Raw genomic sequence first — 23065 nt, 5'->3', positions numbered from 1 at the left:
GCTGAACTGGAGAGGTTAAACTGTCGGGTCAAACGTTCTGGATTTCCTTCACAAACTTCTCACAATAGTTGATGAGTTTCGGTCCATTTCCTCCAAACAGAGCTGGTGTAACTGAGACACATGTGTAGCCGCCTTGTGTGCCTATGCCTTTTCAGCTCCGCCCACACATTTAAACTGGACCGAGATCAGGACTTTGTGACTTTGTTTTCCTGAAGACACTTTGGAACAGTTTGGCTTTGGGTCATTGTCCGTTTGAAGAAACATCTGCCCCGAGCTTTCACTTCCTGCTCTGGAGATGTTGCTCCGATATTTCCACACAGAGTTCTTTCTTCATGATGTCGTCTGTTGAGTGAAGTGCAGCAGCCCCTCCCCCACAGCATGACGCTGCCCCCCCGTATGTGTTCTCCTGGTGGTCTTTCTCCTGGGGTTTGTTTTGGAGTCAGAGCTTCTTCCTGCAGAGTTCCCTCTCAGATCATGTCGGGTCAGGACTTGTTTCTGGATAAAGACAAACTCTGACCAGGTTCAGCTTCTTCACCAGGTCTTTGGTTCTTGGGTTGATCTTCACATTTCATACACAGCTCGTTCTTCTCTGACACAGAACCCGCCTTCTCTCTGATCTGTGTGATGATTGGACATTTACATCATTGTTTTAACCAATGAACCTTCAAGAGTCTGGAAATCACAGCCAAGGAGGAACCAGACCTGAGCTTCAGAGGTCATGACATCATCATCTGGGCTTTAAACTGTTTAAAGGTTTAGGAATCTTAGTGAATGTAAAGTTCATCCTGGTTTCATGAAAGTGAGTAAAAAAAAAGTGTCTTTTTATGAAGTGAATGTAAACATCTGTTTCTCGCTGTATTTGGTTCAGGAATAGTGTATCTCGCCCCTAAACACTAAAGAAGTTAAGCTAAGTTCACTTTTATAGAGACAGAAAGAGGCTTGTTGTTGTGGACCATAAAGTGGAGTCTTCTAATCTAAAGTCCTGTAATAATCATTAATGTGTAACTGATCCAGTCTGTATAAAGAGCGAGCCTGTATCTCTGGGGCTCAGATTCACGATGGAGATCCTGAGTGTGTTGGGTCTGTTGCTGCTGCTCTGCTCTCTGTCTGGAGCTGAACTTCAGGACAATGAGATTATTGAACAAAGAGAAGGAAGTCCAGAGAGTGTGAATGTGCCTCAGCCCTGTCCCTCAGACCTCCAGGCTGTGCTCCGAGAGCTGAGCGTCAAACTGGCCGAGAACAGACTGATGATCCAGCAGCTGCAGACGCTCAACCAAGGTGAGAATGAAGCTTCTTTAACAATGCTGCTCTGCCCTAACCGGACTGCTCTCTCTGTCAGAACAAAACGCTAAACATGAAGTAAAGATTGAGCAGCTGCAGACGCTCAACCAAGGTGAGATTCAACCTTTTGCTCCATCTTTATTCTGTACTAACTGGACTGCTCTCTCTGTCAGAACAAAACACAAAACTGGATATATATCAAGTCAGGATCGAGGAGCTGCAGACGCTCAACCAAGGTGAGATTCAAGGCTACACTTCTCTCTGGCCGTAAATATATTTTAACCTAATCTGTGTCTGACTCACATGGTTCTTTCTGCAGAACAAGCAGCCAAACTGCAAGAGCTCGAAAACCAAGTGGACTCACAACAACAAGGTCAGGAAAATGTTTGTGCAGTTTTCATTTCGTTTCCATGAAGTGGACGCTCCAAACAAGATCATTTCTATCATTTAGTGCATTTCTAAACTGTTTTTATTCTTCTCTCTGAAACAAAGAACGGCCTTTATAATTAGTTCTGGACTGATTTAAGACTCATTGTTTTGCTTCAGCTCAAGCCTCTGAACTAAAGAGCTTAAAGACTCGGACCAACGAGACTGAAAACCAAGTGGAGTCTCTGAGGAGAGACAGAGCAGGTGAGACTTTTACTGATGCTTTGGAACCAGAAGAAGAACATTACAAACTACAGGAATGTTATTTTCACAAAAGCATCGACTTCAACCTGTGATGTCGTTGTTAAACTTGTCATTCCAGTGGGACAAGTGGCTTTCTCTGCCTCTTTGTTGGAATCAGGCCATGGAACAATTGGACCAATCAACGCTCACATCACTCTGGAGTTCAAACATGTGGTCTCCAACATTGGACAGGCCTACAGCCCACACACAGGTGAAGGAACTTACAGGAAATATGTCTCACTGAAGTTTGTCAACACTAAACTGTGTCTCCTACAGGGTTATTCATCGCCCCGGTGAGAGGAGCCTATCACTTTGAGTTCTACTTTATCGCTTTTGGAGGTTCACACCATTCAGGGGTCGTGTTAGTGAAGAACGGAGAACATGTTTTTATTGCAGGTGAACATCAGACAAATGGACACGGCACCGCGGCCAATGGAGTCACTCTGCTCCTGGAGGCCGGAGACGTGGTGTTTCTGCGTCTGTGGCAGAACAATGTAATCTATGATAGTGAAAATCACCACAGCACGTTCAGTGGTCACCTGCTGTTCCCCATGTGAGACTCTGCTATCCAAGCATTTCCTCCAGCTCTGCTTTAGCCAAATCTAAAAGCTTCTGGAAAAAAGTGTCGAAATAGCAACGAAAACGAGAAGAAAAGTGCGAGAGAATCGTCTCCACAACTTTATGTTTAGGTTTGAGCTGTTATTGTGTCTTTCTTCAATAATAAATAAATCAACATCATTTTAATTTCTACATTTGTCCAGCTTCATTAACGTATAAACCTCATCTTTAATCTCTGTAGATTTGTGGAATATTGTAAAAGCAGTTTTCTATAAATGTGTGGTTAGTAAAGTGTCTGACTCTCTGGCGCCCTCTGCTGGAGCTCCTCAGAGTTGCTTTTTGAGTACCACTCAGAATTGGGAAGGCCTACACCCCCTGATGATTTAAGTCTATACAGGGTTGAAGCCTTAATCTTGTTTTTTTCTCTTTCCACAAGTATTAGTTTACACATGAATGAAGTTTCTTATAATAACCTTGCGGTGGCGCTAAAGGAAGCATAGAGCTGATAAAGTTTACACGGGGTAATACATTCATTTTAATGACCGATAAACGAGGCTGGAACAGTGTTGGAAGAGCACCCCACCTTTTAAGATCACCATCTATGGCAAGCAGCATGTTTTTGTAATTGTCTCCAACCAGCGTGTCGAGAGAAGAGGTAATAAGAAGCCCCAAGTATTTGATACTAGAGACAGTTGGAATGTTACAAAGGGGTTCAGCCAAACTAGTTTGACTCAGAGGCATTAAGGTTGATTTACCCCAATTCACTCTGTACCCCGAGATATTCCCAAATGATTCAAAAGTTTTATCGGGTTCAGTTTAAAATCTTGGTGCTGACCTTTCGAGCTCTACACGGTCAGGCGCCCACTTATATTGCTGACCTACTTAAACCCTACAACACGTCTCGGAACCTGAGGTCCTCTGGGGAGAACCTGTTGATGGTTCCACGGACACACTTTAAAACCCGGGGAGAAACCGCTCCTTCAAAGCCGTAGCGCCCCGACTTTGGAATAAACTTCCTCTTGACTTGCGCTCATTGGAGTCAGCAGCTACTTTCAAAAAGCACCTAAAAAACATCTGTTTGAGAAAGCATTTGAGTCCGGCTGATGCAATACTGACACCACTTGTATCATGATTACTGATTTTGAATTTTGAATTATTGCAATGAGTATACTGTTTTAAAATTATGTTTTAACGCTGTGAAGCGCTTTGTGACTCTGTGTCTGTGAAAGGCGCTATACAAATAAAGTTTACTTACTTACTTACTTTTAAGAAGATAAGGAATTGATTCTGTTGGATTACTTGTGTAGATTAAAATGTCATCGGCATACAGAGAGATGTGATGGGATGTATCCTGTACTAACCTGGCTAACACCAGGCTGCTGTGTGCGCTCGAATTATTTCGAACTGCACAACAGCCTGGGGACCATGGCCCAAATTTTCGCATGGATTTGGGAACCAATCACAGAGCGAGGAGGGACGGCAAGACGATGACGCGCTATTCGATATACGGAAGCTTGTAGTTTATTTACGGATTTAAAAAAAAGTTTATTTACGGATCCAACATGACGCAGCAGACACGATGGTATTTTTCGATCAAGCTTTAGACCTTGTTCTAAATAATTTATCTCAAAAGTTTAGAGCGGGTCCGTCATACGTCATCTCATACGATGATACGATTGGCCATGGCCTCGTGCAGACGCATGATAGACTTTTTTTTTTCTTTCGTATCGCCCAATAAACGAGTATGGACGATCGTAAACCACACCTCTCCTACGAGAAAATGAACTGGTGTCGCCAGACTAAATATCACTTGTGATTTTAGTCTGGTGTTAACCAGGCTAATCCTGTACCTTAATTGGACCAATTTTCCCAGACTGCCTAACGAACTGTGCAATTGGTTCCAGAGATATACAGAATAAGAGTGGAGATAAGGGGCAGCCCTGTCGTGAAGAACGGGATATAGAGAATCTGGATGAACACGCGCTGCCCGTTAACACAACTGCAGAAGGATTGGCATATAACGTTTTAATCATATTTATAAACTCTACCGGAAAGCCCATATGATGGAGCACAGCCCACAGATAACTCCATTCCAGCCGGTCGAACGCCTTTTCAGCGTCTAAAGAAACAAGAGTGTTTTGGACAGTTTTAGAGGAAGCATTTATGATATAAAGTAAGCGCCGGACGTTATCAGACGCCAGCCTGGATTTAATGAAACCTGTTCGGTCATTATGAATCAAATGAGTCATATACTGATCCTGTCTAGAAGCTAAAAGTTTGGCATAGACTTTGAGGTCTGCGTTAAGGAGGCTGAGTGGCCGGTAGGAGGAGCAGTCTGTAGGCTGTTTATCTCTTTTAGGTAATAGTGAAATGATAGCCACATTGCAACTATCGGTGAAAGACCCTTGAATGATTGAGTAGTTGATCATTTCTAAGAGTAAAGGGCCAAGTTGTGACCAAAAAGCAATATACAGCTCAGGTGGAATTCCGTCTAACCCTGGTGCTTTGCCTTGCTTCATAGTGTTAATGACTTTACGTAATTCATCCAGTGTTATTGGTTTTATTAAAGAACTAGCAGCATCTGGAGTTAATTTTGAAAGATTTAGAGAATTTAAGAAGCCATTACATGCTTTTTCATTGTAAGCTACATCAGAAGTGTATAATTTACAGTAAAAACGTTTTAATACGTTATTAATTTCTGCAGGGTCTGAGGTCACAGAACCCCCTTCCGTTGTGAGAGCAGAGATATTAGCCAATTGTTCATTACTCCTAATTTTAAGCGCCAAAAGCCGGCTTGGTCTTGCACTATTTAAATAATATTTCTGCCTCGCACGCTGTATTTGAAATTCAGCTTTTTGTCGTAACAGATCACTTAATTGTTCATATCTTTCCTGACGGTTTTTTGTGTTTTCTGGTGTTATTTTGTTGGTCATTTCTTCTTCTAAAGCAGATATGTCTCTTTCTAGCTCTTCAACTTTCCGTCTCTTTGTTTTGTTTAATTGGGAAGCAAAGCTTACAGCAGTGTTGCGGATGCAGCCTTTAACTGCTCCCCAAAGTATTCTGGGGTCATCCAATACGCTGGAAATGAGAGCTAAACGATATTCAAGAGGAGAGAAAGACGGAAAAAGACAATATGAAAAATAAAAATAAAATAATAATAATCATAATAACAATGTTCTCTGAAGTGCTATGTACATTAATATTTATATTGCTGTATACATATATAAACATGTATATGTACACGATATGTGCTTAAATGGACTACATACATGTATATATGAGCATATACATTTTTGTTTTCTTTTTTTTTTCTCAACAATATCATATCGTACCAAACGTTTTGCATCAATGTCTTCAGGAAGTGAAGGACTGGATGTCCCTTAATTTTCTAAATTTGAACGAGGACAAAACAGAGATTGTTGTTTTTGGAGACCTTAATCTCTGCAAAAATGCTCTTGGCGCACTTGAGTCTCGTTCTCAGTCCTGTGGCAAAGCTCTTGGTGTTTTTATTGAGAGCTCTTTTAAGCTGGAAAAGCAGCTGAGCGCAGTGGTTAGAGCTTTTTTCACCTTAGGCTTCTTGGGAAGGTGAAGCGCTACTTGCCCCCTAACCAATTCGAAACAGTAGTCCTTGCCCTTGTAACCAGTCGCCTGGACGACTGTAATTCACTTTATTTTGGCCTGAGCCAATCCTCGATTCAGCGCCTCCAGATGGTACAAAATGCAGCTGCACGACTGCTCTCAGGAGCATCACGATATGATCACATCACTCCTGTGCTTGCATCTCTTCATTGGCTCCCTGTTGGATTTAGAATAAATTTTAAAATCCTCTTGTTTGTTTTTAAATGTCTAAATGGTTTAGCTCCACCCTATTTGTCAGAGTTGATATCTTTGCATAGTCCTGTCCGAGCTCTGAGGTCCGCTGATCAATATCTTTTAGACCATCCCAGGTCTAAGCGGAAGAGCAGAGGGGACCGAGCCTTCGCTGTAGCCGGCCCTAAATTGTGGAATTCTCTCCCCTTACATATTAGAACTGCAACATCTTTGGAGAGCTTCAAGCGCTCGCTGAAGACTCACTTTTCTGCACTGGCCTTCGGCACGAGCTGAGCTGAGCATTTTCTCCTGTTGATTTTATTATTCTATTTGTATTAAATGTTGATGTTTTTATTTTATGTATCTGTACAGCACTTTGGGGCAGTGGCTGCTGTTTGTAAATGTGCTCTATAAATAAATTTGACCTTGTATGTATGTTCATGATAAGGTACTGGATGCACGTTTAGTTGACATGCTTTCGAAACGTTACTATGGTAACTAACTGTAAATGTTTACCTTAAACTATGTCAATTTGGAATGGGGCAGGCGTGTACAAGCACCTTGCTTCTGCCTACTCCTTTCGGGCAGCTTACCTGTTAGTTACTTTGTTTATTTTGTCATGTCATCTGCTGAATACTCAGCTGCTCAAATAAAAAAATGAAATGAAATGAAATGAAATGAAATCCACCGATTTTTGGTTGACACAAATAAAAAAAACTCCAATTCATCAAATAAAGTTTTCATGAAATTGTAATTTTTTAACAGTGAGCTGTTGAAACGCCATCGGGGGGCCGGTGTTTGCTTGATTTTATTAGAAAAGAGCTCAGCACTGCCCTGTGATCGGTTAATGCACATGGAATCATTTCACTGCTACATACAGTTTGAAATAAGGATTTTGAAAGGAAAATGTAATCGATTCTAGAGAAACTCTTGTGGCGTGCGGAGTAAAATGAAAACTCTCTGGTTTGTGGGTTCATAATACGCCACGTGTCACACAAGCCATATTCATCTACTAGTTTATGCAGTTCACAAGAAGCACTGTTTTGATCCCTACTTTCATTTTGCCCTGTTCTATCAGTGGAATGAAGCCATGTGGCATTGAAGTCTCCCCCAATCAGAAGCTGATCATCTGGAAGCTCCATCAGTGTAGACTTTAACATGTTATAGAACTGCTTGTCAAATGAGTTTGGAGCGTATTCACCCACTAAAGCTATTTTGATTCCGTTATACAAGATTTTGCAATATGTGATGCGACCATCTTTACTGCCTCCAGTACCTAGATTTGTATAAGATAAGTTCCTTTAATTGCTGTCAAAACACCTCTCTTCTTTTTAGAGTGAGAGGAATCAGCTACAACATTATAGTATTTACTTTGAAATCTAAATACATCAGAATCTAAGAGGTGAGTCTCTTGTATAAATGCAAAATGAATGTTTTTCCTATGCAATAAATCTAATATGCTCACCCGTTTTGGGGGGGGGGTTCAAGCCGCGGGCATTCAGGGAGAGAACATTAATTCTATCCATTGAGTAAATATAAGGCTATAAGCCATATCCTTTTGCACCAAATAACCAACATTTGCGCAGAGTAACAGACCTGGACCTGGACAGGGCCAAAAAAACAAAAACAAAACAAAAAAAGTGAAAGAAAAGAAAGAGAAAAATAAACATAACTCACAAGAAAGATGATATAATATACTTAAAGAGAAGTGTTGCCTCATCAAACCCACCCCATATGTTGTGCCATTTGTCATAGGGCAAGCCTAGTAAGAGTGAGTAAAGAGAAAGTAAATCCAAAAACCAAGGAAAATAACACTCTGGCAGCACTAGCTGTGTGTGACAGTTAGGTTAGATCAAAATAAAAATAAAGCAATAATAATATGCTGCCACGTCGTCTTGAGACTACTAGTAAATCCTCAATTGCCAACTGAGTGGCTTAGAGGAAACAATATGGATACAACAAAAGAAAAGAAAGGCGAACAGCGCAGAACTGTAGTTTCTACGAGTACATTATGCTCCATTTTAGCTGTCGCTTACCATTTCAAATGTGCGCACAGGGCGCAGATTGTTCAGACGTTCCCGATGGTGCTCAAAAACTTGTCCACGTCACTTGGCTCCGGGAAGGTGAAGGATTTGCTTCCCCGTTGAAGTTTGATAGTGGCGGGTACAGAAGAAAGGCGTCAAAACCTTGGATGCGGGCCTCATGCATTGGTTTGCAGCAGGCTCTCCGACGCTTGGACGTATGCTCGCTGTTTTCTGCTGCAAACTTCAGGAGCGTTCCTGCGACCTCCGGGGCATTCCTCCGTGCTTCTTTGAGCAAGACGTCTCTCTCAGGGAAGCGTAGACAGTTGATGATTAGGGGCCGCTGGAGGCTTACCGAGCCGGTGCGCCCTCATGAGCTCCGGGGGGGGGGCCACGCAAGGGAAGGAAACCATTTAGGAATCATCTCCTTCAGGTAAGCCAAGGCGTTCGAACTTTCTACTTCCTCCTTCAGATTGAGAATCAGCAGATTGTTCCTTCGAGCTCTGTCCTCCATGTCGATCATTTTAGCAAAGAGAACCTGGAGTTGTTTGCGGTGTTCGTCCGCCTCCTCTTCCGCTTGTACCACGCGCTCTTGTAAATGAGAAGTATCAGTGCGTAAACTTTTAATTTCTTCAGTATGCCGGGAAATCACTGATTGCATTGTGTCCAGGCGCTTTTCAAGTCGATTGTGTCGTGCCTCTGACTTTCCATCGGCCTCTTTGAAATGTCTCGCCATCGTCTCCTCTATGACTTTGGCCAGTGCCGTGTTCTCTAGGCCTAAGTCTTTGTTCAAGCCCGTTGCCATCGCTTTTATAGCTGCTGTTCTTTTCCTTGTTGGGCGTGAAAACATATGCAAGCGAGGCCCCCTTGATTCTTCGTGTTACTCACAGATAAAGCGAATTTCAAGAATTTTCAGGAGGGAGGGCGGCGAGGCTGTCTAAGCTGTCGCCATGACACCGGATATCCCCAACAAATGGTTCAGTCTTGACTATATTTACTTTTACTTGTGGATAATTCATTTATAAACCATGTAACTCCAGGTAAATAATGTCTGTGTTTCCCATCTCTGTTATTTACATGGCTCGTGTGCAATAAAGTAATAAACAGCTCTATATGAAAACATCAGCGTGGTCTATAACGCTGGGTTAGCGCCCCCTAGTGTCAGGCCAGAGGGACTGTGGATGAAGTATGTACATAATAAGCCTCAGGAATCAGGCAGATGTGAAGCTTCGGTCACTTTTTCTCGGCCTCAGGCTTGGAAAGTCCACAGTGCGTTTTCCAAAACCCAGCAGAACAGACGGGTCATGGAGGACCACATACCTTCATCACTCTCCAGTCCCGAGGGGTTTGAGTGGAGCTCCTCTGCCGTGTCCTGGACCTGGCTCATGTTGCTGCTGGTGGTGCGTGGCCTGATGAAGCAAAGAACCTCCACTGTGGCCTGTGGTCTGCTGCTGCCCCACTCCTTTTCTTCACCTCCTCCTTCTTCTTTCAATAGGTGTCCCTCCAACTCCTCCACTGGAAATATATGTTTAATGTTTTAACCTCTTCACTCCCGCCCGAACCCAGAGGATCTGTTTCCTCACGTCACTTTTTTTTATTTCCATCATTTTTTTGTTCGACTCATTTTTAACTCATTTTTGTAACTTTTTTGTAATTTTTCGTCACATTTTTGTCATTTTTTCATCCTTTTTTAATCAATTTTTTGTCATTTTTTGTCAAATTTTTTTATCATTTTTTTGTAATTTTTTCGTCAATTTCTTGTGACATTTTTGCCTCTTTTTCATCAATTTTTCGTCACTTTTTGGTCACATTTCCATCATTGTTTTCGTCTCAGTTTTGTTGCTATTTTCACAGCTTTTGTCCAGAAGATTTTGGATTGGGGTAAAGCCAAAGGTTCAGGCGGGAGTTAACGTTTTAACTAATATCACACTTACAATAAATGTTTCCAACCTGCAAATGAAGTGGTCATTGATTTGAATCCTGGACAGTAAAGTATATAAGATTCAAACGGGCAGTGGCTCAACCAGCTGATCAGAAACCTTAATGTGCAGAGTCAAAGCTAAAGCTGTAATAAATCAATCAATACGATGGTGCATGAACATGTTTCTCACATTTAGTTCACCTCTTAACTCCCACCTGAACATGTTTTCTCCTGTTCTCCAAGTTCTGCAAATCTAAAAGCTTCTTCAAAACAGCGACAAAAGAGAAAAAAAGAAAATGAGGATGTAAACACGACAGAAAAGAGCTAAAAAGTGACAAAAATGACAAAAGAGCAGCAAATAATGACAAAAATCCAGTAGAAAAAAGACCAAAAAATCCAGCAAAAAAAGCCAAAAAAGTAATAAAAAGTGACAAAAACACATGAGGGAAATAAAAAGTGAGGACAAAGAGGAGAGAATGCGTTTGGTTTGGGCGGGTGGTCAGAGGTTAATGTGTTAAAGCAGAAAACAGGACAATATGTTTAGAATGAATTCAAACTGGTCGTACAAGACATTACCTGTCGGTCCAAGTTCCTCGTTTCTCTCCAAGTTTCCGTCTCTTCCCGTCTCCATAGTAACATGACGACTCGAGCGCAAACCGCCGCCATCAGCTCGTCCTCCATGTTGCAGGAAACAGGTGACGCTCGAGCCCAGTCAGCTGATCCCTGATTGGTTAACGAGGCGTAAATGAACGTGACCCCCCCCCACACTGCACCATTACAAGGCGAGTCCAGTCCCGACCCCCCCATAGCAGTGTTGTAGTGTGACCTCTACACGTCTGGAAAGATGGCCGACTCCTTCCTGGTGAACACTTTTCTTCCGGTGGCACAAGCTGTAAAACATGTGAGAATAATATTAGAACCGGAGCTGCCTTTGCTTCACTCAGATCACGCACTGACAGGACTTCTCACAAACAATATTCAAATGCCTTTACAGAAGTTTGAATGACTTGTTTCTTAGCTGTGAACTGTGTCTTTACCATTCTCTTGTGAAACGTCACCTTCTGTGTGTGTGACTGAGCACATACACTTTAGCTCTACACACACAGCTGATGTGCTGATGGTCAAACAGCAGAACTGGCCTTTAGCATCAGGTTCTCCAGTATCTCTGGGCACTCATGTCGTGAACTTCACCTTGTACAGAATTAAAACAGTGTTTTGTTTGGTCTCCGCGGTGACCGTTGGACCAACGTCCGCCATCTTAGAAACGTCCACTTGGTCGTGACTCGTTTTTAGACAAATAAAATATACAAAACACTTCGTAGCTTAACATAAGTTCCTCTAAAAGGTGGAGGAGAAAGTCTCCTACTGTTGAATGTGCGTTTTACCAGCCAGCTTACCTGTAAAACATGTAGGAATACAGTTACAACCGGAGCTGCCTTTGCTTCACTCATATCAGGCACTGACTTCTTCTACAGCGCCAATACTGATGCCGAGCGCAGCGCGCGCCCCCTGCTGGTGCTGCCGAGTATTGCAGGTTACATTCAAACAGTCCAGCCTAACATGGCGACAAGAAAACTTATATAAACAGGATTTACATTTAGTTTTATGAACTTAAAGAGGGGGGGCTATGGAGTTTGGGAAAGTCTACAGTTACCATGGAGATCGGCCATCTTTGCAGCTGTTAGCATACATTTCCATTGACTAACATTAGCTAAAAACAGTATAAAAAGTGGAGAAGAGTAAATACATCTAACTCACTGTGGTGTCCAAGTGTTTTAATGTGAACAATAACTCCAATATTTTATCTTTAAAATCTCCATTAGTTTACAACGGCTTCTAATCCCATAATGCTTAGCGATATGACGTCACATTCCTGAACTCTATAAGCACAGTGACCACACGTGTTTCCGCCTGGACAGTAAACAGACGCTGTCCTTCCTGTCCGCTCTCTCTTCACATTAAACATGAGCAGGTCCCACAGAAATGAAGCGACAGCTAAAGATCTGGTAAAGGACAGAGAGTAAAAGCTCAGACGTGACGGAGCAGGTTAGAAAATACAAAGACAAATGAACAACAGCACATTCCTCCACATCAAACCGTCTTCATGGACCTCAACAAAGAGCCTCCGTCTTTCACCAGAAAAGGGTCTGAATGTGAGGACTGGAGACGGTTTTCCTCAAAGGTGAATCATGGAACTCCTGCCCCTCACATCATATTTGCCATTATAAGAGGAAAGAGTTTATTGTGACCCCCTCCAGGACTCACAGAGCCTCAAATGTATGAAAGAAGTGCATGTTGGGAGTTGTCAGGTGACTCCTGCCCCCGTCGTCAGTGCAGTTTGGAAAAAGCTTCTGGTTTCCATTGAAAGGATTGACAATGTTTTGGCCTTTTTGGGACTTCTGTTTTCACTCCACACCTCCTTAACTCCGCGGGGAGTTTTACCATTTCATTAAACCTACAGTGGGATCATTTGGTTGGTTTGGTGAAGTTTAACCCCTTAACTCCCGCCTGAACCCAGCACATTTTCTCCAGTTTGGCTTTACCCCAATCCAAAAGCTTCTGGAAAAAAACTGTGAAAATAGCAACAAAACTGAGTCGAAAACAATGATGGAAATGTGACAAAAAAGTGAGAAAACATTGACAAAAAAGTGATGAAAAATTGATGAAAAATGGACAAAAAAATGGATGAAAAAATGACAAAACATTTATAAAAAATTGACGAAAAAAGTTACAAAAATGAGTTGAATACCCAACAAAAAAATGATGAAAAAAAATGTGATGACGTGAGGAGAAAGATCCTCTCGGTTCAGGCGGGAGTTAAGAGTTTAATTGTGTCCCAGTCGCGAGAGGAACCTCCTTAACAGAACTAAGATTATTTAGAAGTTTGACACACGTTGCAGGAAGTTTTAAACAAGATCAAAGCAGTGAGTCTCTGAGGCGTGAGCTTGAAGTCAGCAGAAACAACATGCAGCTGTTGTCCTGGGTTTTGTAGCTTGTACTGTTTTAGTCCAAGGGTTTATTGCATTGCTAATGGCCTCGACTACGGCACTGAATCGGCGCTGATGGCTGCGGGGCTGGAGCACCTCAGCCCCCACTCAAATCTGTGGACACCCAAGGATTTGTCCAAATTCCAAAATGATCAACGAGTACAGCCTATAAACATATAATTATGTCTGTGCAGCGGGAGAACAATGCTCTGCTGGTTTAGCTCCATAGGCAGAGCGCCGGACTCATAACCACCAGTTTGTGAGATCAATCCTGACCCTCACCCACTGGGAACAACATAAATCAGCGTCTGTGGTTTGACTGAATGAATCTGTGAACAGCACATGGACAGATACAGGAATGTGTTGTATCTGTTATATTTGTGAATGTTATTGTGATTCTGTTGTAAAATCCAACAGCGGCCGTTACACTGTGCACACGCAGCGACAAACGAAGCCACAAATGAAGTGTTTATTTCTTTAAGGTTTGATAATGAATGTGATCTGGAGCATAAATGTTTTACAGCAACAGCACAATTATATTATTGACACAGAAACAGAACTACAGTGACGTGAAAGAGCCGTTCTAAAGAGCCGTTCTAAAGAGCCGTTCTAAAGAGCCGTTCTAAAGAGCCGTTCTAAAGAGCCGTTCTAAAGAGCCGTTCTAAAGAGCCGTTCTAAAGAGCCGGTCATGAACGCAGAGTCTCACATGGGGAACAGCAGGTGACCACTGAACATGCTGTAGTGATTTTCATCATCATAGATTACATGGTTCTCCCACAGACGCAGAAACACCACGTCTCCGGCCTCCAGGAGCAGAGTGGCTCCATTGGACGCGCTGCCGTATCCATTTGTCTGATGTTCACCTGCAATAAAAACATGTTCTCCGTTCTTCACTAACACGATCGCTGAAGAGTGTGAACCTGCATGAGCTCTAAAGTAGAACTCAAAGTGATAGGCTCCTCTCACCGGGGCGATGAAACCCCCTGTAGGAGACACAGTTTAGTGTTGACAAACTTCAGTGAGACATATTTCCTGTAAGTTCCTTCACCTGTGTGTGGGCTGTAGGCCTGTCCAATGTTGGAGACCACATGTTTGAACACCACAGTGGTGTGAGTGTTGAAAGGTCCAAGTGTTCCACGGCCTGATTCCCTCAAAGAGGCAGAGAAAGCCACTTGTCCCACTGGAATGACAAGTTTAACAACGACATCACAGGTTGAACTCGATGCTTTTGTGAAAATAACATTCCTGTAGTTTGTAATGTTCTTCTTCTGGTTCCAAAGCATCAGTAAAAGTCTCACCTGCTCTGTCTCTCCTCAGAGACTCCACTTGGTTTTCAGTCTCGTTGGTCCGAGTCTTTAAGCTCTTTAGTTCAGAGGCTTGAGCTGAAGCAAAACAATAAATCAGTCCAGAACTAATTATAAAGGCCGTTCTTTGTTTCAGAGAGAAGAATAAAAACAGTTTAGAAATGCACTGAATGATAGAAATGATCTTGTTTGGAGCGTCCACTTCATGGAAACGAAATGAAAACTGCACAAACATTTTCCTGACCTTGTTGTTGTGAGTCCACTTGGTTTTCGAGCTCTTGCAGTTTGGCTGCTTGTTCTGCAGAAAGAACCATGTGAGTCAGACACAGATTAGGTTAAAATATATTTATGGCCAGAGAGAAGTGTAGCCTTGAATCTCACCTTGGTTGAGCGTCTGCAGCTGCTCGATCCTGACCTCATATTTATCCAGTTTTGTGTTTTGTTCTGACAGAGAGAGCAGTCCAGTTAGTACAGAATAAAGATGGAGCAAAAGGTTGATTCTCACCTTGGTTGAGCGTCTGCAGCTGCTCAATCTTTACTTCATGTTTAGCGTTTTGTTCTGACAGAGAGAGCAGTCCGGTTAGGGCAGAGCAGCATTGTTAAAGAAGCTTCATTCTCACCTTGGATCATCAGTCTGTTCTCGGCCAGTTTGACGCTCATCCCTCGGAGCACAGCCTGGAGGTCTGAGGGACAGGGCTGAGGCACATTCAAACTCTCTGGACTTCCTTCTCTTTGTTCAATGATCTCAGCTCCAGACTGAGAGCAGACCAGCAGCAACAGACCCAACACACTCAGGATCTCCATCGTGAATCTGAGCCCCAGAGATACAGGCTCGCTCTTTATACAGACTGGATCGCTCACATAGTTACACATTAATGATGTGTTTGTTGGTTTGGCTCACAGGACTTTAGATCAGGCCCAGATCCAAAGCAAATGAACAAAGGGTGCATTAATGTTCCATCAGGGTGCAACGACCCTTCAGCATTTTCCTTCATTCTGTTGCATTCTAAACAAAAAGAGTTATTAGTCGGCCATTTTGCTGTTGTGAAAAAGTCGGAACAGCCTTTAGTCCAGTTTAGTGTAAAACCATAGATGTAATTAGTGCAAAACTAAATTAATATATTCAACCTTAAATCACACTTTTTTTCCTTTACAGTTTTGATAAAGAAGCTCAGACGAAGCTCAGAAAAAAGAACTCTGAACTTGAACCCGTTGGGAGCCATAGGAACATACTGGGAGAGGCCAACAACATCAGACAGGTACGTATCAACTCGTCTAAGCTCAGGTAAGAACATATCTCAGCCTGGAAAAACTGGAAGACGAAGCCGTTTTCAGGCCGCGCAGAGAAAGGGGCAGTGTCGACTTGTTGGTGCAAATGAACATTGGACATTTTACACAAATCAATCGACTAAACCTCAGATTTGAACGTTTTCCCTCTTTCTCCGTTTAAATGAACGGGCTTTGCGCTCGACCGGAAGTGTCGGGACAACGGAGAAGTGGGCGGGGCAGAATAAGGTGAATACAGGTTAAAAAGCACTGGGCCTAAAATCGACCCCTGGGGCACACCACATGTAATCCCCTGCACCTCAGAGGAGCAGGTGTCCACACTCACCATGAACGTCCTGTCTGTGAGGGAGGAAGTAAACCATTTGTACAGCACCAGAGAGGAGTTACAAGAATAGTGTGGTCGACTGTATCAAAGTCTCAGATCCAGGAGAACCAACACTGTGACCTTCTGTGAGTCATAATTTAATCTAAAGTCATTTCGGGGCTGTGGTTCACCCTAAAGCCGGACTGGAATTTCTCAAGGACATTTTGTGCAGTAATAAAATCATTAAGTTGGATAAAGACAAGTTTTTCTAAGATTTTGCTTTAAAGTGGTAAGTTGGATACTGGTCTGAAATTGTTAAAATCATTACAGTCCAAATTGCTCTTCTTCAACAGGGGCCTCACCACCGCCCCTTTAAGACCCCCGTCTGGAGAGCAATTCATCATGTTTAGAAGCTCGTCTCTAAAAGATCCATAGAATGTTTTAAAAAACGGCGTTGTCTTTGAAACTGATATTTGTGAATGTTATTGTGATTCTGTTGTAAAATCCAACAGCGGCCGTTACACTGTGCACACGCAGCGACAAACAGGTCAGGTTAATGATACAGACGAGCCACAAATGAAGTGTTTATTTCATTGAAGGTTTGATAATGAATGTGATCTGGAGCATAAATGTTTTACAGCAACAGCACAATTATATTATTGACACAGAAACAGAACTACAGTGACGTGAAAGAGCCGTTCTAAAGAGCCGTTCTAAAGAGCCGTTCTAAAGAGCCGTTCTAAAGAGCCGTTCTAAAGAGCCGGTCATGAACGTTGAGTCTCACATGGGGAACAGCAGGTGACCACTGAACGTGCTTTGGTGATGTTCATTATCATAGATTACATAGTTCTGCCACAGACGCAGAAACACCACGTCTCCGGCCTCCAGGAGCAGAGTGGCTCCATTGGACGCGCTGCCGTATCCATTTGTCTGATGTTCACCTGCAATAAAAACATGTTCTCCGTTCTTCACTAACACGATCGCTGAAGAGTGTGAACCTGCATGAGCTCTAAAGTAGAACTCAAAGTGATAGGCTCCTCTCACCGGGGCGATGAAACCCCCTGTAGGAGACACAGTTTAGTGTTGACAAACTTCAGTGAGACATATTTCCTGTAAGTTCCTTCACCTGTGTGTGGGCTGTAGGCCTGTCCAATGTTGGAGACCACATGTTTGAACTCCAGAGTGGTGTGAGTGTTGAAAGGTCCAAGTGTTCCACGGCCTGATTCCCTCAAAGAGGCAGAGAAAGCCACTTGTCCCACTGGAATGACAAGTTTAACAACGACATCACAGGTTGAACTCGATGCTTTTGTGAAAATAACATTCCTGTAGTTTGTAATGTTCTTCTTCTGGTTCCAAAGCATCAGTAAAAGTCTCACCTGCTCTGTCTCTCCTCAGAGACTCCACTTGGTTTTCAGTCTCGTTGGTCCGAGTCTTTAAGCTCTTTAGTTCAGAGGCTTGAGCTGAAGCAAAACAATAAATCAGTCCAGAACTAATTATAAAGGCCGTTCTTTGTTTCAGAGAGAAGAATAAAAACAGTTTAGAAATGCACTGAATGATAGAAATGATCTTGTTTGGAGCGTCCACTTCATGGAAACGAAATGAAAACTGCACAAACATTTTCCTGACCTTGTTGTTGTGAGTCCACTTGGTTTTCGAGCTCTTGCAGTTTGGCTGCTTGTTCTGCAGAAAGAACCATGTGAGTCAGACACAGATTAGGTTAAAATATATTTATGGCCAGAGAGAAGTGTAGCCTTGAATCTCACCTTGGTTGAGCGTCTGCAGCTGCTCGATCCTGACTTGATATATATCCAGTTTTGTGTTTTGTTCTGACAGAGAGAGCAGTCCAGTTAGTACAGAATAAAGATGGAGCAAAAGGTTGATTCTCACCTTGGTTGAGCGTCTGCAGCTGCTCAATCTTTACTTCATGTTTAGCGTTTTGTTCTGACAGAGAGAGCAGTCCGGTTAGGGCAGAGCAGCATTGTTAAAGAAGCTTCATTCTCACCTTGGATCATCAGTCTGTTCTCGGCCAGTTTGACGCTCATCCCTCGGAGCACAGCCTGGAGGTCTGAGGGACAGGGCTGAGGCACATTCAAACTCTCTGGACTTCCTTCTCTTTGTTCAATGATCTCAGCTCCAGACTGAGAGCAGACCAGCAGCAACAGACCCAACACACTCAGGATCTCCATCGTGAATCTGAGCCCCAGAGATACAGGCTCGCTCTTTATACAGACTGGATCGCTCACATAGTTACACATTAATGATGTGTTTGTTGGTTTGGCTCACAGGACTTTAGATCAGGCCCAGATCCAAAGCAAATGAACAAAGGGTGCATTAATGTTCCATCAGGGTGCAACGACCCTTCAGCATTTTCCTTCATTCTGTTGCATTCTAAACAAAAAGAGTTATTAGTCGGCCATTTTGCTGTTGTGAAAAAGTCGGAACAGCCTTTAGTCCAGTTTAGTGTAAAACCATAGATGTAATTAGTGCAAAACTAAATTAATATATTCAACCTTAAATCACACTTTTTTTCCTTTACAGTTTTGATAAAGAAGCTCAGACGAAGCTCAGAAAAAAGAACTCTGAACTTGAACCCGTTGGGAGCCATAGGAACATACTGGGAGAGGCCAACAACATCAGACAGGTACGTATCAACTCGTCTAAGCTCAGGTAAGAACATATCTCAGCCTGGAAAAACTGGAAGACGAAGCCGTTTTCAGGCCGCGCAGAGAAAGGGGCAGTGTCGACTTGTTGGTGCAAATGAACATTGGACATTTTACACAAATCAATCGACTAAACCTCAGATTTGAACGTTTTCCCTCTTTCTCCGTTTAAATGAACGGGCTTTGCGCTCGACCGGAAGTGTCGGGACAACGGAGAAGTGGGCGGGGCAGAATAAGGTGAATACAGGTTAAAAAGCACTGGGCCTAAAATCGACCCCTGGGGCACACCACATGTAATCCCCTGCACCTCAGAGGAGCAGGTGTCCACACTCACCATGAACGTCCTGTCTGTGAGGGAGGAAGTAAACCATTTGTACAGCACCAGAGAGGAGTTACAAGAATAGTGTGGTCGACTGTATCAAAGTCTCAGATCCAGGAGAACCAACACTGTGACCTTCTGTGAGTCATAATTTAATCTAAAGTCATTTCGGGGCTGTGGTTCACCCTAAAGCCGGACTGGAATTTCTCAAGGACATTTTGTGCAGTAATAAAATCATTAAGTTGGATAAAGACAAGTTTTTCTAAGATTTTGCTTTAAAGTGGTAAGTTGGATACTGGTCTGAAATTGTTAAAATCATTACAGTCCAAATTGCTCTTCTTCAACAGGGGCCTCACCACCGCCCCTTTAAGACCCCCGTCTGGAGAGCAATTCATCATGTTTAGAAGCTCGTCTCTAAAAGATCCATAGAATGTTTTAAAAAACGGCGTTGTCTTTGAAACTGATATTTGTGAATGTTATTGTGATTCTGTTGTAAAATCCAACAGCGGCCGTTACACTGTGCACACGCAGCGACAAACAGGTCAGGTTAATGATACAGACGAGCCACAAATGAAGTGTTTATTTCATTGAAGGTTTGATAATGAATGTGATCTGGAGCATAAATGTTTTACAGCAACAGCACAATTATATTATTGACACAGAAACAGAACTACAGTGACGTGAAAGAGCCGTTCTAAAGAGCCGTTCTAAAGAGCCGTTCTAAAGAGCCGTTCTAAAGAGCCGTTCTAAAGAGCCGGTCATGAACGTTGAGTCTCACATGGGGAACAGCAGGTGACCACTGAACGTGCTTTGGTGATGTTCATTATCATAGATTACATAGTTCTGCCACAGACGCAGAAACACCACGTCTCCGGCCTCCAGGAGCAGAGTGACTCCATTGGACGCGCTGCTGTATCCATTTGTCTGATGTTGACTTGCAGTAAAAACATGTTCTCCGTTCTTCATTAAGCCGACCGCTGAAGAGTGTGAACCTCCAAGAGCCATAAAGTAGAACTCAAAGTGATAGGCTCCTCTCACCGGGGCGATGAAACCCCCTGTAGGAGACACAGTTTAGTGTTGACAAACTTCAGTGAGACATATTTCCTGTAAGTTCCTTCACCTGTGTGTGGGCTGTAGGCCTGTCCAATGTTGGAGACCACACGTTTGAACTCCAGAGTGGTGTGAGCGTTGAAAGGTCCAAGTGTTCCATGGCCTGATTCCAACAAAGAGGCAGAGAAAGCCACTTGTCCCACTGGAATGACAAGTTTAACAACGACATCACAGGTTGAAGTCGATGCTTTTGTGAAAATAACATTCCTGTAGTTTGTAATGTTCTTCTTCTGGTTCCAAAGCATCAGTAAAAGTCTCACCTGCTCTGTCTCTCCTCAGAGACTCCACTTGGTTTTCAGTCTCGTTGGTCCGAGTCTTTAAGCTCTTTAGTTCAGAGGCTTGAGCTGAAGCAAAACAATGAGTCTTAAATCAGTCCAGAACAAAGCAACGAATTGCCTCAAACACACTTTGCCGAATCAGAGATAAGTGTCGTCTTTATTCTCACCTTGGTCGTGTGTTTGCATCTGCTCCATCCTCGTCTGCAGCTCCTCGATCCTGACTTCATATTTATCCAGTTTTGTGTTTTGTTCTGACAGAGAGAGCAGTCCGGTTAGGGTAGAGCAGCATTGTTAAAAAGCTTCATTCTCACCTTGGATCATCAGTCTGTTCTCGGCCAGTTTCACACTCATCTCTCGGAGCACAGCCTGGAGGTCTGAGGGATAAGGCTGAGGCACATTCAAACTCTCTGGACTTCCTTCTCTTTGTTCAGTGATCTCAGCTCCAGACTGAGAGCAGAGCAGCAGCAACAGACCCAACACACTCAGGATCTCCATCGTGAATCTGAGCCCCAGAGATACAGGCTCGCTCTTTATACAGACTGGATCTCTCACATAGTTACACATTAATGATGTGTTTGTTGGTTTGGCTCACAGGACTTTAGATCAGGCCCAGATCCAAAGCAAATGAACAGAGGGTGCATTAATGTTACATCAGGGTGCAACGACCCTTCAGCATTTTCCTTCATTCTGTTGCATTCTAAACAAAAAGAGTCATTAGTCGGCCATTTTGCTGTTGTGAAAAAGTCGGAACAGCCTTTAGTCCAGTTTAGTGTAAAACCATAGATGTAATTAGTGCAAAACTAAATTAATATATTTAACCTTAAATCACACTTTTTTTCCTTTACAGTTTTGCAAAAGAGGCTCAGATGAAGCTCAGAAAAAAGAACTCTGAACTTGAACCCGTTGGGAGCCATAGGAACATACTGGGAGAGGCCAACAACATCAGACAGGTACGTATCAACTCGTCTAAGCTCAGGTAAGAACATATCTCAGCCTGGAAAAACTGGAAGACGAAGCCGTTTTCAGGCCGCGCAGAGAAAGGGGCAGTGTCGACTTGTTGGTGCAAATGAACATTGGACATTTTACACAAATCAATCGACTAAACCTCAGATTTGAACGTTTTCCCTCTTTCTCCGTTTAAATGAACGGGCTTTGCGCTCGACCGGAAGTGTCGGGACAACGGAGAAGTGGGCGGGGCAGAATAAGGTGAATACAGGTTAAAAAGCACTGGGCCTAAAATCGACCCCTGGGGCACACCACATGTAATCCCCTGCACCTCAGAGGAGCAGGTGTCCACACTCACCATGAACGTCCTGTCTGTGAGGGAGGAAGTAAACCATTTGTACAGCACCAGAGAGGAGTTACAAGAATAGTGTGGTCGACTGTATCAAAGGCTCAGATCCAGGAGAACCAACACTGTGACCTTCTGTGAGTCATGATTTAATCTAAAGTCATTTAAGATCTTTAAGAGGGCGGTCTCGGGGCTGTGGTTCACCCTAAAGCCGGACTGGAATTTCTCAAGGACATTTTGTGCAGTAATAAAATCATTAAGTTGGATAAAGACAAGTTTTTTTAGTGTTGAACAAGTCTTGCTTTTATCTCTACTCGCCTGGACGACTGCAATGCACTCTATTCAGGAGTCAGCCAGAATGCTCTTTACCGCCTGCAGTTAGTCCAGAACTCCGCGGCTTTTAACAGGAACCAAAACATATGAACATATTTCACCAATCCTTGCTTCTTTGCACCGGCTTCCTGTTCATTTTAGAATTGATTTTAAGGTTTTATTGTTTGTTTTTAAAGCTCTCTCAGTGCCTCACAGACCTCATCCACAGTTACTCTCCAGCGCTCTGAGGTCTGAGGACCAGCTCCGGCTCGAGGTTCCTAAGACGAACCGTAGAACCAGAGGGGGCAGAGCGTTCTAAGCTGTGGAACGCTCTGCCCCCCCCCACGTCCAAACGGCCCCCACCCTGGAGTGTTTTAGATCTCGTCTTAAAACCCACTTTTATTCTCGGGCTTTTAACACCGCGTGAGTTGTGTGGTCCTCTGTGGCTTTGACTTTCTTTTATTGTTTTTACAATTTTATTAAACTTCTTTTTTTATTGCATCTTATTTTTTTTCTAGTTTTAAACTATGTTATCGTCTTGGCTGATGTATAGTTTGGTTTCACTTGATTTTATTATATTTATTTATTTATTTTTATTCCTGTATTGCCGATTTTATGTGCAGCACTTTGGAAACACTTGTTTATAAAATGTGCTATAAATACAGTGGATTGGATTGGATTGCTAAGATTTTGCTTCAAAGTGGTAAGTTGGATACTGGTCTGAAATTGTTAAAATCATTACAGTCCAAATTGCTCTTCTTCAACAGGGGCCTCACCACCGCCCCTTTAAGACCCCCGTCTGGAGAGAGCAATTCATCATGTTTAGAAGCTCGTCTCTAAAAGATCCATAGAATGTTTTAAAAAACGGTGTCTTTGAAACTGATATTTGTGAATGTTATTGTGATTCTGTTGTAAAATCCAACAGCGGCCGTTACACTGTGCACACGCAGCAA

At 43.0% G+C, this 23065-nt stretch overlaps 2 protein-coding genes and 1 long non-coding RNA gene across 3 annotated transcripts; 1 reads left to right on the top strand and 2 right to left on the bottom strand.

Moving 5' to 3' along the window:
- The first annotated feature begins 1248 nt into the window (after positions 1-1248).
- Positions 1249-1911, top strand: LOC306976224. The gene is made up of 3 exons (XR_013793756.1): positions 1249-1278; positions 1455-1517; positions 1828-1911. It is a non-coding gene; the product is annotated as an uncharacterized lncRNA (long non-coding RNA).
- A 12037-nt stretch (positions 1912-13948) lies between these two features.
- Positions 13949-15355, bottom strand: LOC306975892 (uncharacterized protein; the record flags this gene model as incomplete). Its single annotated transcript, XM_079573690.1, has 7 exons — positions 13949-14230; positions 14296-14427; positions 14546-14629; positions 14796-14849; positions 14933-14995; positions 15057-15110; positions 15172-15355. 7 exons carry the CDS (start codon positions 15353-15355, stop codon positions 13950-13952), a joined length of 852 nt encoding a protein of 283 aa, XP_079429816.1. The 3' UTR covers position 13949.
- Positions 15356-16922: 1567 nt separating this feature from the next.
- Positions 16923-20793, bottom strand: LOC306975891 (complement C1q-like protein 4; the record flags this gene model as incomplete). The annotated part of the gene is made up of 5 exons (XM_079573689.1): positions 20677-20793; positions 17769-17822; positions 17519-17602; positions 17269-17400; positions 16923-17203 (listed from the first exon to the last, which is right to left on the bottom strand). The coding sequence occupies exons 1-5, from the start codon at positions 20702-20704 to the stop codon at positions 16923-16925; spliced, it is 579 nt and encodes a 192-aa protein (XP_079429815.1). The 5' UTR covers positions 20705-20793.
- Between the last annotated feature and the right edge of the window lie 2272 nt (positions 20794-23065).

The sequence above is a fragment of the Gobius niger genome (genome assembly GCF_951799975.1).
Source record: "Gobius niger genome assembly, chromosome: 16".
Lineage (NCBI taxonomy): Eukaryota > Metazoa > Chordata > Actinopteri > Gobiiformes > Gobiidae > Gobius > Gobius niger.
This window is presented reverse-complemented; position numbering and strand designations above follow the sequence as displayed.